We start from the raw sequence: 16,748 nt of genomic DNA on the forward strand, positions 1-16,748 counted from the left end.
CAAACCATCATTCATCCTCCACGTGTAAACATACACCCTCAACCCTCGAACACACACCCACGACATACGCGTTTGCATTTAGTTTTACATATGAAGTTGGCTTGTCATGTGCTATTCACAACAGATACCGCACATAAGAGAATCTCTGGCTGCAGGGGAACTTTGCAAAGTTCGACGAAGCGACCCGCGGTGCTCGCACCAGATTGGGTTTGAAGCCTAAAAATAGCTAATGCGGAGGAAAATGCGCTGAGTAACCCTGTTCTAAAGCTGAGTGTGCGGCGCGTGAGAGCAGCGCTCATTAAGCACCCTGAGCGGAACGTGACCGCACATCCGGGCTCCCGCCGCTCGCGGCCCGTTTCTTACCGCGATTCCGCTTCACCGTGGCAGCGAATGAGACAACGCAGCCGCCACCGCTGCCTGGAAACAGGCTCGTACGCACCAACAACGCGGACCTTTTCCGCCATTATTCATATCGCGAAGCAAATGGAACAGTGAAGGCACTGTTATTGTGGGGGGATATTATCAGACCCTATGGCCTGATGAAACACAATGCGTCTGTGTGGTGCTGCCATGGCGATAGCGGAGAAATTCAACACTGACCTAAGGTGTAAAACCTACGCCTACGAGTCATTTCTATTCAAAGAAGGTCATTTCCAGCCCTTCAGCCTTTTAATCTCCCATAGTTTGCTTTTCCACCTCTTATTTCAGGTGAGCATCTGCTGTGTCGCCTCGCATCCGAACGTCCTCCAGCAAACAGCAGGGCACTGACTGGGCCAAACGCGCCGCTTTGTCCTGAGGAGCGGAGATAAAGGCGTTACCTCGCCCTCCTCCGTCTTCGCGATAAGATAAGGGAGGTCACATTGGCCGCGCGAAAAGAGCATCTCCGGTTCACAATGCCGCTCGAATTTTCTTCTGGCTTGGTCCAAACTACAATCTCCATCCAACGAAGCCTGGAGGTTTCGCCGTCCTTCACCCCACGACGCCTTTACTGTGAGTGTGTTTCTCCAAGCTGAGGCCGCATTTTGTTGTTTTCTTCCTTCTCTTTTGCAAACCTGTTAATTTTGTCAAACTACCCCTAATGTCTGCCCCCCCCTGCAGTCACCGCCACGTCCTCGCGCCTGTTTTATATGGAAATGGGATGGAAGCGTTCGGTAAAGTCTCGGAAATCATTTAATTTCACGGACATTTGACAGATAAATTGTGGCTTTGTTGTAAACCCCTTTGTGTGCTCCGGCAGGTCTGAACCTTCCCAGATATATTAAGCTGTCTGGCTGTTTTAGCACAACTCAGTCCAGGTCGTCTGAACACACACACACACACGCATGTGCACATGCAGATAGTATTCAGCCGCTGCATCTTTGTGCGGTGGACTCTAAAAATGTCTTCCCTGGCCTCTGGCTCTGTGCTCGCTCTGCCCGTCCTGGCTGAACCCCCTGTCTGGCATCACATCTGTGGCCACTGTGCTGTCTGGAGATTACGGACGCTTTTACGATGTGGTGCATGAAACTGAACGTGCAGATATTTTTACAGGTCAATGCAGCGAAGACGTCGGGACAAAAGATGAATTGCTATTAAATGCACCTGCAGTTGGCTTTCAAGAAGAGATATTTTAAATTGTCAGATTTTGATAAAATCAGATTAAAAGGAATCAGGTTTTGTTTGTTTTTAAATTGAAAAAAACGTTTAGCCATTTGTAAATTGTGCACAGTGGTGGCCTGTGGTGTTTTGGGCCAAGCCATCTGGCCCGTCCTGTTGCTGAATACAGTATGTCTGTTTTGCCCACAGGGGCGATTTTAGGTCATGTGACTCTCTTTGACTAAATAAATAATAATAAAATAATAAAAATATTTCTAAAATATAATATAAATATGTATATAAATATAAAAAACATTTTAAAAAATACATGAAAATGCATTTTGCTTTATTATTTAGCTAGAATTTAAAGTATTTATTGTTTTTTTTGTATTTATTTCAAATTATTTCTCATTTATAGGCAGAGCAGCACATAACTTAGAAGCCGCCTGCTTGTCTTTCTCAACTACAATAAAATCCAACAACGCAGCCGTATCCCGTGTCCTTAGTGGAAATCGCAGTCATTAAACACACCTCCCCGAAATAGCAGCGTGCCGTCAACATAAACCTTCTTAAGCACATTTCCGTGGTGTGACAGAAACATTAAGTCGCTCGCATGATGGCGCGTTGTCTCGTTGCTATACTCTTTCCTGACAGTCACCATTCAGCGCCCACGCTGCCGCGTTTCACTGTATAATAACGTGATTGATTAGTGTGGACGTGCTTGGAGTGGCAGTCAGTCAGATGTTTCCCAGACACACACACACACACACACACACACACACACACACACACACACACACACACACAGACACACACACTGAGTTTAGATGTAATGAGCGGGCCGCTCTGTGCTCTGATAACCAGTGCCCCCCGCTGTGCAGACAGACACGTGAGGCCGGGCCCCTGTCTCCGGTTTCCATATGTCGGCTACTCCATTAACAATGAGATGAATGAATTGATGTGTGTGAATGATAATGACCCTGTAAATGCTTATTCAGTCTAAACTGGGCATTTTTTCACAAAAAAACGCTGCAGCTTCATACCTGTCTCCTGCAAATCCCGCTAATAAATGGCCTCCCCACACAATAACTCCCAGTTGAATCCCTCGGCCCATGTATTGTTCTTGGGGGAGCCGTCACCATCAATTCACCATCAGCTGCTGCTATTAATACAATATGAAATGAGCTAGTTAGTGGTAAAGCAATGTGCTTGAGCCTCTTGATAGCGGTGATAACATTGTAATTGTGTTTGTGATGTATTACATCCTGCCATATGTTGTGCCATGGTCCTTGTGTAAGGGCATATCTGTCAGTGAAAAATAAGCCCTGTCAGGACGCTTGATTGCTTGTTTAAAAATCACTCCGTGCTTGTAGATTGTGACAGGCCCAGTCCTGTAATAATTGATTTGTTAGGAAGAGAGATTTAACCATTATAGCTTCTTTTTTTTATTTCCTCCCCCTCACCATTTATTTTCCCGATTTATTCTTTGACTTTTTACGAGCTGCGAAAAGTGAGGGGGACAGAAGACGGATCGGAAGGACGACGGTGGTGATCCTCCGCTAAATGTTTTACAATGAGCAAAACTGAGAATTAGCGGGTGGGTAATATATCACGGAGCTGCGCGGCGTCTAATCAGGATCCCAGCTGGAGGCGCCGCCGCGCTCTGACCCTGTGAAATGACTTTGTCCTCCGCCTCATCATCGGGAGGTGAGGGGATCAGAGAGGAAGTGAAACTTGGCTCCTCCAGAACAATGCTGTGGATGTAATTAGCTCCCATCCGATAGCGTCCCGGAGACGGCCGGGACGCCCTCCGCTTCCTGCGCGCGCTGTAATCGGGCGACTATCTTAATGACCTGTGTTAAATAGCGAGCGCTCAATCTGCTCCATCCATTTGCAGGCTGATAACGCTGCGTCAACGCCGAAGAGCCGCGGACGAGTTGCACTAATTGTCTTTTGCCCTGAATGAGTCAAAACTGGGACCGTAAAGCTTCCAATTTATTTCATTGTCTCCCATTTTTCGTTTTCCGTCACGTGCGAAGCGATGCTGAGTTTGACGTCTTGACAACACTGTATAGGAAACCTGTCCGTCCTCTGCAACTCAAGACCAGTTGAAAGCATTAATGAGCCCCTGAATAATTCATGTGCATTGATAACATCGCATAGCTCATTTTGACGGCCTGTGGGAGTGACTTTGCAGCTAAGGTGAGTTTCAGGGAGGTATTTCTCTTTGTCCTCCGGTTTCACTCCAGTCGTTTTTGATGGTGGAGCTTGTATCCTGTAACCCCGTAGCCTGTGGAGCTGGAGAACAGATTTCCAATATTTTTTTTTCTCAGATATTGAGTTGAAGTCAGAAGAAGGGCTCTCAGAAGTAGCGTTTTTTAAGAGAAGAGGGTTTTCAGGGGAAGTACTGTAAATTCACCGCGGCGTCTCGCAGTATCCCACAGAAAAGCGCAGATCTCAGAACTCATTCGCGCTGAAGCCTCGACGTGAGAGAAATGCAGACACACAGGAACACTGATGCATCACCTCTACTCACAGCTCCCGAAACCCGCTTTATTAAGAGCTTAAGGCTTTATTTAGACGGGCTGTGTTTGAACACGGCCACTTACGATAAAGCAACGCGGGAGCGTGGGGGGCAGCGCCGGGTCCCAACTACCGCCGAGTGAATCCGGGTGAGGGTTGAAGTGTGTGACTGCGAAGTTTATGAAACACAGACACAGCAGTGGTTGCAATAGTCACTGGAAGGGTTCCAACAGCAGCTCTTTGAGTTTGTTGAATGATGTCATTAGTCAAGTGGACCCCGACTTCATCTGCACAGGATATGACATCACAGACGTTTCAATTATCACTACGAGTGACAGCAGAGCTGCGTTTTTAGCCTTAGTGAAACTAACAATCAAACTGTCAGCAAATCTGCAGCAACGCAACCGAGTGGGTGTGTTGTGATGGTGTTTGACAGACAGCGCCGACAAAAGAAGCAAAGCACCTTAGAAATGCTTTAAAGGTGAGAAGTAGATGAGATCAGCTGTAAACTGCCGCTCAAAGACACAAATGCAGCAACGAAGTGAAACTTTTCAAACTTTGACGCCGTTACTTTCTGAGCAGCTGATTAAAACCATTCTCTCAAGGCCTTTTCAACATCATCAAGTGACAGGTTCACGCATTTTCAGGCCCTTTCTGACTGTAGCACTACAACAAGCCGTGTTATTCTCCCTCCAGTCTTGTAACTGTTTATTGTGAAGGTCACTGAGGAGTTGCGTTAATACAAGGTGCTCTTGAAGACTACTCTAAGACTCGAACACTCAATAGCCCTTCAAATTTAGAGCGAGCGCTGCCTAAGAGCCCATGGGTTTGTGCATCTTCAGCATCTGTTGTCTTTTTCCTCCTCCACCCGCCCCGTTCTCGCTGTTCCTCTTTAACAAGGCTTTCGTCTATCGCTATTCGCAGACACGGAACCCGCTGTGCAGGAGAGGTCGCGGCGGCAGCCAACAACGGCGTGTGCGGCATAGGTGTGGCCTTTAATGCCAGAATTGGAGGTAAGTGTCGAACGCATTAACACAAACATTAACAGCGAAACGCTCTGACGTGAGATTCATATCTTTAGAAATATTTTACACATTAATATCCAGACACCCGTCCCCGACCCCAGACATGAGAAGCTGAGACGATGGATGAATACTACGACTCGGTGGCAGATTTCAAAGCTGATACCTTTACATGGCTGACTGCCTATTGTTTAGATGCAGGAGGGAGCGTGTGCTGCAGAGAGACGCAGCGAGCGCTCACAGCTGCACTTGATCTCTTACAACGGCGAAGAAAAGCTTTTGTTCGTTCGCTGCCAGCGAATAGATCATCAGTTAAAACTGGAGCTTCACTCGGTCCGGCCTGACGGGAGGCCGTAAACAACCGAGCGTGGTGTTCGTGCCTCGGCTTTAAGAAACTACTGAGATAATGACCGATAGGCATGTGGAGAATGTCCATCTGTGCCATTAGACGAGCAAATGTGATTTTCCTAATTCAAAGCAGAGCGCTCGCTCTCGTCTCACCTCCATTTGCTGCTTGGCCTGAAGCTGCTGCCAGATGATTGTGTAGAAAGCCGGCCCGACGGCCCGGCGGACATCTGTTTGCACCAGTGTGTAAATCACGTCCCTGGAAAGCGGGTCACCGCTCCACTCTGAGGGCACCGCCTCGCTCAAACAGTAATAAAGCTGTCAGCTGTCACGTGCGAATTAAGACCAGAGACGTGTAGAGATGTTTGTTTAAATTAAACCCGGGGTGACAAATTAGCTATGAAAGGATTTTTCCTGGTGAAAATCTTTGCGCTTGATGAAGTATTCCACGGAGGCTTTTAGTAACTTTTGTCACCAAACAATCTGTCAATGACACGATGGCAGCCAACAAGACTCAGTGGAGCCTGCAGAGCCCCGAGCAGTCCCACTCGCAGATGTTGCTCATAACGCTGCTTCTTTGTCTTCATTACCATCCGTCCCCCGGCGGAAGCGCGCGTTGGCCCTGTTCTCATGAACGGCTCCTCTGCGAATCTGTTCGCGTCACGGGGTCAGTGGATTGTTTATAAACAGCTGTGATTTGCTCCCCAATACCCGTGTGTGTGTGTGTGTGTGTGTGTGTGTGTGTGTGTGTGTGTGTGTGTGTGTGTGTGTGTGTGTGTGTGTGTGTGTGTGTGTGTGTGTGTGCGCACATGCAGCTATGCTCCTGATGGTGCATTCTCACTGAGCAATGATTAGTAGTTAGTGTTTGAGTCCTTTAATTGACCGTACTTGGCTCTCTGTGTGTCTCCTTCCACCTACTGTACTTTTTCCTCCACCAACACACACACACACACACACACACACACACACCCCTGACTTGTTGGCGCTCCGGGGAGCAAGCGCGACAGTGTCTTAATAAGGAACCAGCGAGCCACAGGAAGTTGATGAGAATTGTTACAACAGCGATTATCATTACGGGCGCATACGGCCCGCGCATAATGATCAGGCAGCAAACACTGCGCTTCGTGTCGCGTGTTTACCTCTTGCGGCTGCTCGGCGTTGAAGCGCGCGTTCGGGCCCAATCCGCTCGCCGCCAGCGTAATTACTGCTCTGGCCGCGCCCCCGCGGGCGCGCGTCGGTGGGTGATGCTTAATGCGGGCGTCGCGAGGTCCCTCCTGGCAGCGGACCGTGTTCAGGGTCGCTTCATTTCGCGCCTCTCTGCAGCCGTTAGCGCTGGCGGGAGTGATCTGAGGTTGCTCACTTCAAAGGCAGACGGACTCGTTCAGGTGTGATGAAAGGTGACATTGGGTGCTACGCCGTGGACACACCTGCCTTTTGAAGGCACTGGAAACTCCCATCTCGTTTCCGTCTGCGAGCGGCTGTGCTGGAACTGCCCGTTTGTGCTTTCGTCGTGTTCGCTGGGGTCAAAAAATGACCTTTCCTGAGTTTGTATGTGTGTGATACTGTTGTAAGATAGTGTAAATGTTTCTGTCAAAGCAACACGACTGGAGCTCTGTACACGTACTCATTTAAACTAGACGCGTCTGAAGTCTTTGGCGAATCCTGTGAAGTGTTTTGTTTTGTCGATTCTCCTCTTTTTTTTCTTCTTCTTTTGTGTTATTTTTGTAGCAGAAGATAAAATGGGAAGTTGTGCAGGCTGGTCGATTTCTCTCAGTCTCATCGTGACAGGTTTTCCCTTCTTCTTTGTCTCATCCACTGCCCCCCCCCCCAGGTTTTGACAGTTCTCCGCCCGTCTGAAGATAAAATTCATACTTTCACTATCACTATGGCTGCTGTCGCTCCGTCACTCCTCGTCCGCCGCCGTCACATCTCCGGCGTGTTTTGTTTTACAGGAGTGCGCATGTTGGACGGGGAGGTGACAGACGTGGTGGAGGCCCACTCGCTTAGCCTCAACCCGCAGCACGTCCACATATACAGCGCCAGCTGGGGGCCCGAGGACGACGGCAAATCGCTGGACGGCCCGGCCAAGCTGGCGAAGGAGGCCTTTCTGCAGGGAATCACCAAGGTCGGTCCCAGCATTGGTTTAGGCCGCTTTCACCAACACGTCGGAGTTGAACACGTGATGCCTGAATGGGAACTTGTAGGCTGAGATGCACGGGAGTGAGTGGGCATGTTTGCTAAATCATGCAACTTTTTATGTGGATATTGATGAAATAATGTCCTTGAAGTGAGAACACACTTCAGGTTGTTTGCTCCACTTGTGAACTGGATGCAATCATTACCCTGAAATGGTCCAGAGGCCCGACTTTATAATAGCGAATATTTAATGGAGACTTTCTCTTCGTGAAGTGCAAAACTGGAGGTGAGTTTGTTAATTGCAGTGTGATTAGTCCTTTAGAGTTGGGCAGAGTGGGATATTAAACTAGTGCATATTATCCGAGGCTAATGTGATCATTTCTCATGTGTCAGAATGCCACATGAAAGGAAGTGGAACATCTAAATGATAAATGTGAGATGGGAGAAAGTGGAAGCAGAGCAACAGCAACTGATGCAGAACAATAGTTAGATTCAAAGGCTGCGGTAATTGGCGTGTAAATGAGTGAATCTGCAGATTTTTTTTTTCCCCGTGCCCAAGAATAATTCATATGTATCATCCCAAGTGCTCGCGCATCACGGTGTGTTAGTGAGGAGGAATCGCCTGACAGCAGCACAACAGGACTTTTCTGGTTCACTGTGTGTTTTCCTGGCAGGGAGATAACCCTTGGCACTGAATTGTTATCGTCTGGCCTCCGTAACCTGCAGCAAAGGCAGCGCCGGGTCATAAATATGGCTTTAAGGCTCCAGTAGCAGATAGCAGCAGCAGATTCCGACCGCAGTCTGAGCAGAGGTAATTTGTTAAACGAGGATGGAGGGAATTCATTAAGGAAATCAAATAGAAAATAATTTGATCGGCTTCCTTTGTTCACGGATGGACCCGGAATTTCAGAGATCAATCGCTGCAGACGAAACACTGTGCAACGATTCCAGTATCTTTGTCGAGGCGGTGACACCGAAATCTCCACACTGGTGATGTGACAGGAGTGCTTTTGTTCCAGCCAGCACACATTCAAAGCACAAAGAGAGTGGGACAGGCAGACGGATCCTCTGACTGCAAACCTCACGTTCTTCTTCTCCTGTGTTGTTTAGATTTGTGGATCTTGTGGGCGAAATTCTATACATCTCCTTTCCGTCTCTTGTTAATTTGTTTTTTGCCAGTACTTTTCTCCTTCTTGCTCTCTGCATGTGGCATGTAGGAGCGCTCCATTCGCTTTCTCTCACGTCTTTCTTCTACCGTCTATAAATTTCTCCGTCATTTGTCCGAATGAATGTTATCCACCCACTTTTGCTTAAAGTGTAGGTAGAGGAAGAAAAAGTTTAAACCTCTCAATTTGAAACATCACAGAGTGTTTGTTGCTGCTTTTGCTCTTAAACAGTCGACTCTGTTTGGGACATTGTGTGGAAGATGAGTAATAATCTGGTGATTGAATTATAATAATAACCGCTTGATTCATTTGTCACTTTCCATTAAACCAGATCAAAGACAAAACCAGAGATGAGCATAATTAGGTCAGGGGAAAAAAAATTTAAAGCGATTTCTAAATATACAGTTTACGAGTCAAAACCGTTAACAGAACATGACAGCCGATGTACGACTAATTAAAGCTCATTTCAAATGTTGTCTGCGAGACTTTAACAAAAGGACACTGAGATGTCTCTTTTGCCCAGAGGCTATTTTGAGAACTGCGCAGCCTTGACAGCAGATGCCCCGCTGCCCTCGGCCTCTGTCTCCAGCTCGGCCCCTGGGGCCAGTGAGCAGCAACCGGTCAACAGGCTCCAGGCCGCCGTCTGCGGCGGGCTGAGGGGAGCGAGGTCAGCCGTGTGGGAAGGGGGGCCCTCGTAATAAGCAGCAAAACTTAAAAATCAATTCCAGGGGCCAAAGGCGGGCGAGCCGAAACGGGAAAAACGCATCAGCTGGGTTTCACAGGAGCCGACGGCAGTCCATCAGCTCCTGGGGTCCTCCCAGCAAAGAGTCGTAAGAGTCAGCGACGAGGCCAACGAAAGGGTCCTGGAACGCTGGGAGGAATTGAATTGCAGCATCCGAGCTGACGGATGACGGGCTGTGTTGGAAATGGGATTTGGACCTAAAAGACGTCCAAGCTCTGGACGCCGGTCCGGATCAAAGCGGCCCGGCATCACGGCTAGCCGTTTATTACATTCAGCTTGAGTAGATTCTGTAATTACATTCCTGCTGCTTGTTATCTGATGCTCTGCCGCAACAAGTCGCCTGACATTATGATGTATTAATAAGAGCGGCGCCTACGGCAGCTGCGTGTTTCTGCAGGAAGGCAAATAAGTGACAAATAAGGCATTTAAGCTGCGAGACAAACGTCTTTGTCAGCGGCCGCTCCACACTTCAGCCAGCTCTCGTTAGCGTCTCTCCTCGTCTTGTGCGGATTAGAGCTATTTATATGAATGTAAATGGACTTGTTTCACTCCGCTGCCTTGTATGTATGATTTAAAATGACACCGCACGTTAACCACTGTGACAAAGTGGAAATGCGCCCCTGGATTTGTCTTCCCACCCGAACGCAGGCGAACACAAACTGAGACAAACGGAGGGTTTTGCGCATCTGTGTATTGAGCGTTGAACTGTGACGCCGCGGCCCGAGAGCCCTCTGAAGCCGGACGCCTCTGTGCCACAGGGACGCGGCGGCCTGGGATCCATCTTCGTGTGGGCCTCGGGGAACGGGGGTCGGGAGCAGGACAACTGCAACTGCGACGGCTACACCAACAGCATCTACACCCTGTCCATCAGCAGCACCACGCAGTCGGGCAGCGTGCCGTGGTACAGCGAGCCCTGCTCCTCCACCCTCGCCACCACCTTCAGCTCCGGAAACCCTGGGGACAAGCAGATAGTGGGTGTCCCTTTCAATACACTTTGAACAGATCACTGTTTGGTGTCGGATTGTGTGTTGTTGTTTTTTTTATGCTTCAGAGCTGCAGATGCCAGCGCTGCAAAAAGTCCCTCCTGCGTTTTCCAGCCGGCTCCCAAATCAACGCCTTCGCGGCGCGCGCTCGCTCGCATTAATCTCGTCTCGCGCAAATCAGAAAATCTGCATGGAACTGTCAGCGTCGGAATAACTGATGCGTAACATCCGCCGATTTGACAAATGCGAGGGATCGCGCGCCTCTCCTCGGAGCTGTTTGTCAGCCGAGGGAAAAGGCCCGCCCCGGGAACGCGGGGCGACATGAGACGAGCGCAGATCCGCCGCTCCCCCCGAAACGCACCTGCGGCGCGCCGCGGGCGAGCGCGCGCGAGTCATCAAAAGGCTGAAATCATTTCAAAATGCGCCGCTGCTGTGCCATTGTGTTGGTGCATTATCACTTAGAAGCTTCTACTTTGTTGTGTCTGGGAGTCTGTGCAGTTTTTCTTCATCCAAAACCGGCATTTATGTCGCGCGTGTGACAGTTCTGTTGACGCATTAGTACCTGGGCTGTGTAATTACGGCCGCGTGTCATCTCTGCTGAGATGAAAGTTCGCCTGCGTTTAACTCGGGGAAAGAACAAAATGTATCTGAAACGAGCACGTAATCCAAAAGTACAAAGTTCAGCAGCCGTCGCTGCGGACATTCTGCTCCGCGCGTTGTTCTTATCGGAGCACAGCCCACAGAAAAAACCTGGAGATTAATGCACAACTGGTGCTTTTCAGCGATTAAAAAGAGGAAGATAAGATATCAGATAATATTTGATAATATCCCACATGTCTTCTGTTCATTCACTAGTAAATACAGTGAAAACAAGCAAAGATGACGTGCCTTTATCCAGTTCTGATCTCAGGTGGCTGCACTCACCAACTGTCTGACACGGAGACATCTTCCCACAGCTAGCGGCCATTAGCGCTGCAGTCTGTTAGGGCTGAATGTGCGACGCGCCGCGACGCTCCGCTCCGTCCCCAACCTTCACAGCTCGCCGTGCCCTCTGGCTTCTTTATAATTTCTGACGTGTCCTCGTCGTGACCCAGACGGGCCTCATTAACTTCCTGGCTCCGGCGGAGGCGGCGGGCGGAGATGCTCCCGGTGTTCTAACACACTGTCTCACCAGCGCCGGACCCGGCTTGTGGTTTGGACGACGCGCGCTGTCCCGGCTGTGACTCCTTGGCAGAGATCCACGCGCTCGGGACCGACCTCCGCCTCCTCCCCCCCCCCCCCCCCCCCCCCCCCGCCGTCGCCGGCCTGTGTCACTGAATGCGCTCTCTTCCTGTATTTCCACGCACTCATTCTTCTCTTCTCCTCCTGTTTCCAAGGTGACCACCGACCTGAGGCAGAAATGCACCGACTCTCACACGGGGACGTCGGCCTCGGCCCCGCTGGCTGCTGGGATCATCGCGTTGGCCCTCGAGGCCAAGTGAGTGAGCGCAGCGCAGCCTCCCCCCGTCCGGAACCGAGCAGCGCCGGCTCAGTCCGTCTGCTCTCCCAGTGCAGAACCACTTATTTTATTTGATGTTCTTGCTAACGGGATTTAGTCTAATCCACTGTGCTTCTGTGGGAGGCGCACGTGTACGTCTGCAAGTGGAGTTGGGGTCGGCCTGAATTCCATCCCATAGATTCTGCCCTCAGCAAATTAGGCTTTTGATAATCAGTTAATTAGTGAGACAAATCGCTAGCTGCAGCCCACACAGGCACCTGAGCACCTGACTGCAGCTCCAACGTCGCCTCCACTGTATCTAGTGTGAGTTAATTCCTCGTATCAGGCCGCGCTCCATCTCGTCCCCTCGTTGGCCGACAGGCGTCACCGCAGGCGCTCGGCGTTCCGTTCCGGCGCCGGTACGCGTCCTCGGCGAGCCGGCTTTATCTCGGCGCTGTCACAGCATATGTGGTGAGAGAAAGGCGGCCCGTGTCGACTATCTTTGGCTTTCAACTGCGAAGTGGAGTGGGGATTTGTCAAAGAGCAGCTTTGACAGACAGACAGACAGACACTGGACCCGATCCTTCTATTGAGCCCATAGTGGAGGGTGTCACACGCCTTAATGTACAGGATGACTCCACGGCCCGCGAAGACCTCAATAACACTACAGAACAGGCGTCACACAAGGAAGCTGCTGCGGCCCATTGTTCAGGTGAACCCCACGAAGTGGCCGCTGAGTGTTGTGCTTTTTTGTTGGTTCCGGAGCCCGAACCAATTAAGCGTTTGTGTGCTTTGGCTCGCCGCTGCTTCATTATTTGATGCGGGGCCCTTTTACTGCGGTGACATTGAGTCTGGCCCATTAATGACACACGAGGGGACTGGAGTGGGAGTGGGAATGCTGATGCTCGCCGCCGCCGCCGCCGTTTCTATTCCTGTTGTCGGCGCTGCCGCGTTGCGCGAGCGCCGTGATTCATGGTCTGATTATAACCCACTGAGCTGCTTTGTCGTTACCGGTGACTCACGGGCTTTTCTGACGAATGCGTCTTTGCTGAGTCGCGAATAAATCCGTATTAAAAATGTTATTGGGCTTGCGCTTTGGGAAGGTGACCCCCCTCCCCCAATCCCAGACCTCATTACAGAGACACGGCCCCCCGTGGTTTAGTATCTGCGGCTATTTTACCGTGTTCCCTGACCTTTAAACACACCGGGTTATTGCCTTGCTTTAATACTGTCACGTCCTGCTGTTATGGCCGTAAAGCCCTTACCTTTGCTACTGTTGACTGAAACGCAGTAGGTGTCACGGCTTCCTCCACACCTCTGTAATATTTCAGAAACGCGCGGCTGGATTCCGTTTCGGCGCGTCCACAGATTCCTGACCTTTCCCGCATCCCCTCAGCTCCTCACATTTCCTGCGCTCGGCGCATTGTTGCGCGGCCGAGGTCGGCGCGGGCCGACTTATCTCGTAATGCGCATAATGTGGAAAGTAATAACTCCAGCCATTACACGACAGGAAGTCGATACGGTTGTACGCTACGCCGCTCCCTCTTGTGTCTGCGCAGCATGAACCTGACCTGGAGGGACATGCAGCATCTGGCGGTGAGGACCGCCCGGCCCGGACGGCTCAGCGCCGGTGACTGGAGGACCAACGGGGTGGGACGCAGAGGTAGGAACCGCTGGAGCGCAGGGAACCGTGCACTGGTGGTGTTGTTTGAGCCTTTAAAGTGAATACGTGTAATTATTAAAAACATCATTACCCACGCGGAAGAATAACGTGTTTAAGAAAACTCCAAAAATCAATTTTGTGCCCAGTAAATGTATTTGCCTATTTACTTTCATAAGAAACATTATAATAACCTCTCTCCCTCATACCGACTCCCTGCTTTGTTCTGTTGGATGCCTAAAATTGGTCCGATTCCTCATTTGTGATTAGCTGTTTGATTTCCAGTCCGATCCCCGACTGAATTGTCGGTTATTAGGGAGGCGGTAAGGCAGCGAGTCCTTTACACGGCCTTGGTAGCGTACCTTGATTTTGGATTGCATCTCTCCAGAAGTATTATTAAAAATCCGTGGCTAAGATATATATATATATACGAGATATTATAATTACTGTTCAGCTGAAGTTGTTATTCCCTCTATCCATAACAGCATGAAAGAAGCTTTATGAGCCACATTCCTGTGTTTCCCTTAGAGACAACCATCATTTTTTTTAATATTAGTCCTTCTATACATAGATTGACGGCTTGCTTCAGTGAACCCAGTCAGACACATTTGCATTAATCAGTGACATCTCCTGCAGACGACCAGCAGCCTCTCGCTAGACTCGCTGCCAGACGCACTGTCCTGCTAAGGCGTCCTCACCCAACATGCTGAACACACACACACACACACACACACACACACACACACACACACACACACACACACACACACACACACACACACACACAACACGCTGCGAGCTTTGTTCGGGGAAAGAACAAGGTGCTCCGCGCGCGTCGTTCACAAGCCCCGACAGACAATTAACTGCTCGGCTGCAGCACATCAAGCGCCGCGCAAACAGATCCGCACATGTCGGGTTCACAGGTGACTCGCGAGCGGTGTTTACCTCCTCTCGCTCGTTGTTCTGCCGTCACTCAACAACACAAACGTGAAAAAAACGCCTCTGATCAGCTGAGACATTTCTGATATTTCCCTTTTTAAATAATAACCCTAATGAAAAGTAAACACATTTAAATGACTTGGACGACAGGAGCCATGTGGGACTTTAGTCGTTTCCGAACACAGTGAAGACTTAATTTTCAGATCGTGGCGCCGTTACGAAGCCATAAATGCGACTTAAAGGCTGGATTCATTTTAATTACGACTGCTGTGATGTTATCTCTTCAGCCAGAAACCTGTCACTCTGCTTCTTCCCCGTCTCCTTCCTCCACAGTGAGTCATTCGTACGGCTACGGGCTCCTGGATGCCGGCGCGATGGTGGCTTTGGCACAAAACTGGACGGCGGTGGGGCCACAGCACCAGTGTGCTCACACCATGCTGGCAGAGGCTCGGTGAGAAGTGTGTGTGTGTGAGCGAGAGAGAGAGAGGGGTTCGGTCTCATTATGAGCACTTGGTCCTCTATCACGCCGCTCGGCCTGATAAATGCCGGCGCCTCCTCCTCGGAGCTGCGACGGCTGCGTAAATATCCAGCACAGGGCCATTGTCTGTGTGCGCGCAACATTAAGCGCTCGCCCCTCCGCTTGTCAAACCTGCAGAGACATCGGGAACAAGCTGGTGTTCAGCAAGAGCGTGGACGCCTGCTGGGGACGACCGGAGTACGTCAGCGCCCTGGAACACGTTCAGGCTCGGCTCACTCTCTCCTACAGCCAGAGAGGGAAATTGGCCATTCATCTCATCAGCCCACTGGGCACGCGCTCCACCCTGCTGTTCCCCAGGTACACAGCGAAGCACGCACACACACACACGCACGCACGCACACACACACGCACACACACACACACTGTTTTCGCTGTATGTGTGCACTCGCCTCGGTTTTACTTTATTCCCACAGATAAACTCTGCAGGAACAACACTATTTTGCATCCTGCCACAAATTTAATTAAGACAAAACATCTGTCTGCTGTTTTATTTATTTATTTATTTTTTTCCCAGGCCCAATGACTTTTCCTCTGAGGGATTTAACGACTGGGCTTTCATGACGACCCATTCGTGGGACGAAGACCCTCAAGGAGAGTGGACCGTGGAAATAGAAAACGTGGCTCCTAATGGGCGGGATTATGGTAATTAGGGTTGAGACCCACGTTCACGCCGGCCTTCACTGTTCCCTCATCAACTCCAGTCTTCTTGCATAATTTGCATGCTTCTCTAAATAGCTTCTCCCCGTTTCTCATCTTTCCTGTCCCTTTGCTTCTCCGATGACACACTTCGTGCCAGTTTTTGTACCGGGGGGAGCAGCTCTCAGAAATATCATCTCGATTAAAACTTAACCGCGCCACAGCAGAGGAGGTTTCCTCTGCACGGAACCAGTGGGAAACCTTTTAGTTTTTAAGATGTTGAGAGGGTGAACGCTGGGCTCACGTCTCTTGAACGAAGCCAGCAGCTCCTCATTGTCTGGTTGCAGGGCCGCCCTGAGGCTTTGTTTACTCTGACCAGCAGGGAAAATGCAAGGAAAAGCTGCCGTTCCCCTGTTGATGCTGCTCCACTGTTATGTTTGGACCACTCAAATCACTCCTTTCCTTTCCTCCCACCTGCACATCCTCTTCTCAGCCAGTTCACACTGTTCCTTCTCACATAAGTGCTAAATTGGTATTCTCTTCCACGTCCTAGCGCTCACCCGCCTCTCCCTCCTCTCGCATTTTCTCCCTCCCTCCCTCTCAGGTGTGTTGAGTCAGTTCACCCTCATCTTGTGGGGCACCGGACCCAGCGCCATCAACCCCTCGTCCTCTGACTTCCCTCGACCGTCCAACAACAGCTGCAAGACCTTCGATGCGCAGCAGATCTGCATCGGTGAGGTCTCATCCGTACACACACACACACACACAAACACACACACACACACACGTCACTGAAGCTAAATGAGATTATTCTTATAGGTGCTGGAACAATCGCTGAGTGTGTCAGGTATTTCAACTCGCATGAAACTGTTTACAAACGCACTATAAATATGCACGTCACCATATGTCGTATTAGTTTGAATCAGAGTGTGGGAAGTACAGTGTGGAGAAGCAGCAGGGGAGATGAAACCTGCGTCAGTGCAACAACTGCCTCACTGCAAGACAG

At 50.1% G+C, this 16,748-nt stretch overlaps 1 protein-coding gene across 10 annotated transcripts in view; it reads left to right on the plus strand.

Moving 5' to 3' along the window:
- Positions 1–16,748, plus strand: part of furinb (furin (paired basic amino acid cleaving enzyme) b) — a 54,624-nt gene that overhangs the window by 35,604 nt on the left and 2,272 nt on the right. For 9 of the 10 annotated variants that reach the window (XM_029153119.3, XM_029153118.2, XM_029153126.2 and 6 more), the window contains 9 exons: positions 5,023–5,111; positions 7,418–7,590; positions 10,268–10,480; positions 11,869–11,969; positions 13,529–13,632; positions 14,902–15,019; positions 15,224–15,403; positions 15,621–15,748; positions 16,347–16,475. In XM_029153119.3, the coding sequence (XP_029008952.1) occupies positions 5,023–5,111; positions 7,418–7,590; positions 10,268–10,480; positions 11,869–11,969; positions 13,529–13,632; positions 14,902–15,019; positions 15,224–15,403; positions 15,621–15,748; positions 16,347–16,475 (1,235 nt within the window). The remainder of the gene's footprint in view (positions 1–5,022; positions 5,112–7,417; positions 7,591–10,267; positions 10,481–11,868; positions 11,970–13,528; positions 13,633–14,901; positions 15,020–15,223; positions 15,404–15,620; positions 15,749–16,346; positions 16,476–16,748) is intronic. The other variant, XM_055509918.1, reaches the window with a different exon arrangement.

The sequence above is a fragment of the Betta splendens genome, chromosome 6 (assembly GCF_900634795.4).
Source record: "Betta splendens chromosome 6, fBetSpl5.4, whole genome shotgun sequence".
NCBI classification, from domain to species: Eukaryota; Metazoa; Chordata; class Actinopteri; order Anabantiformes; family Osphronemidae; genus Betta; species Betta splendens.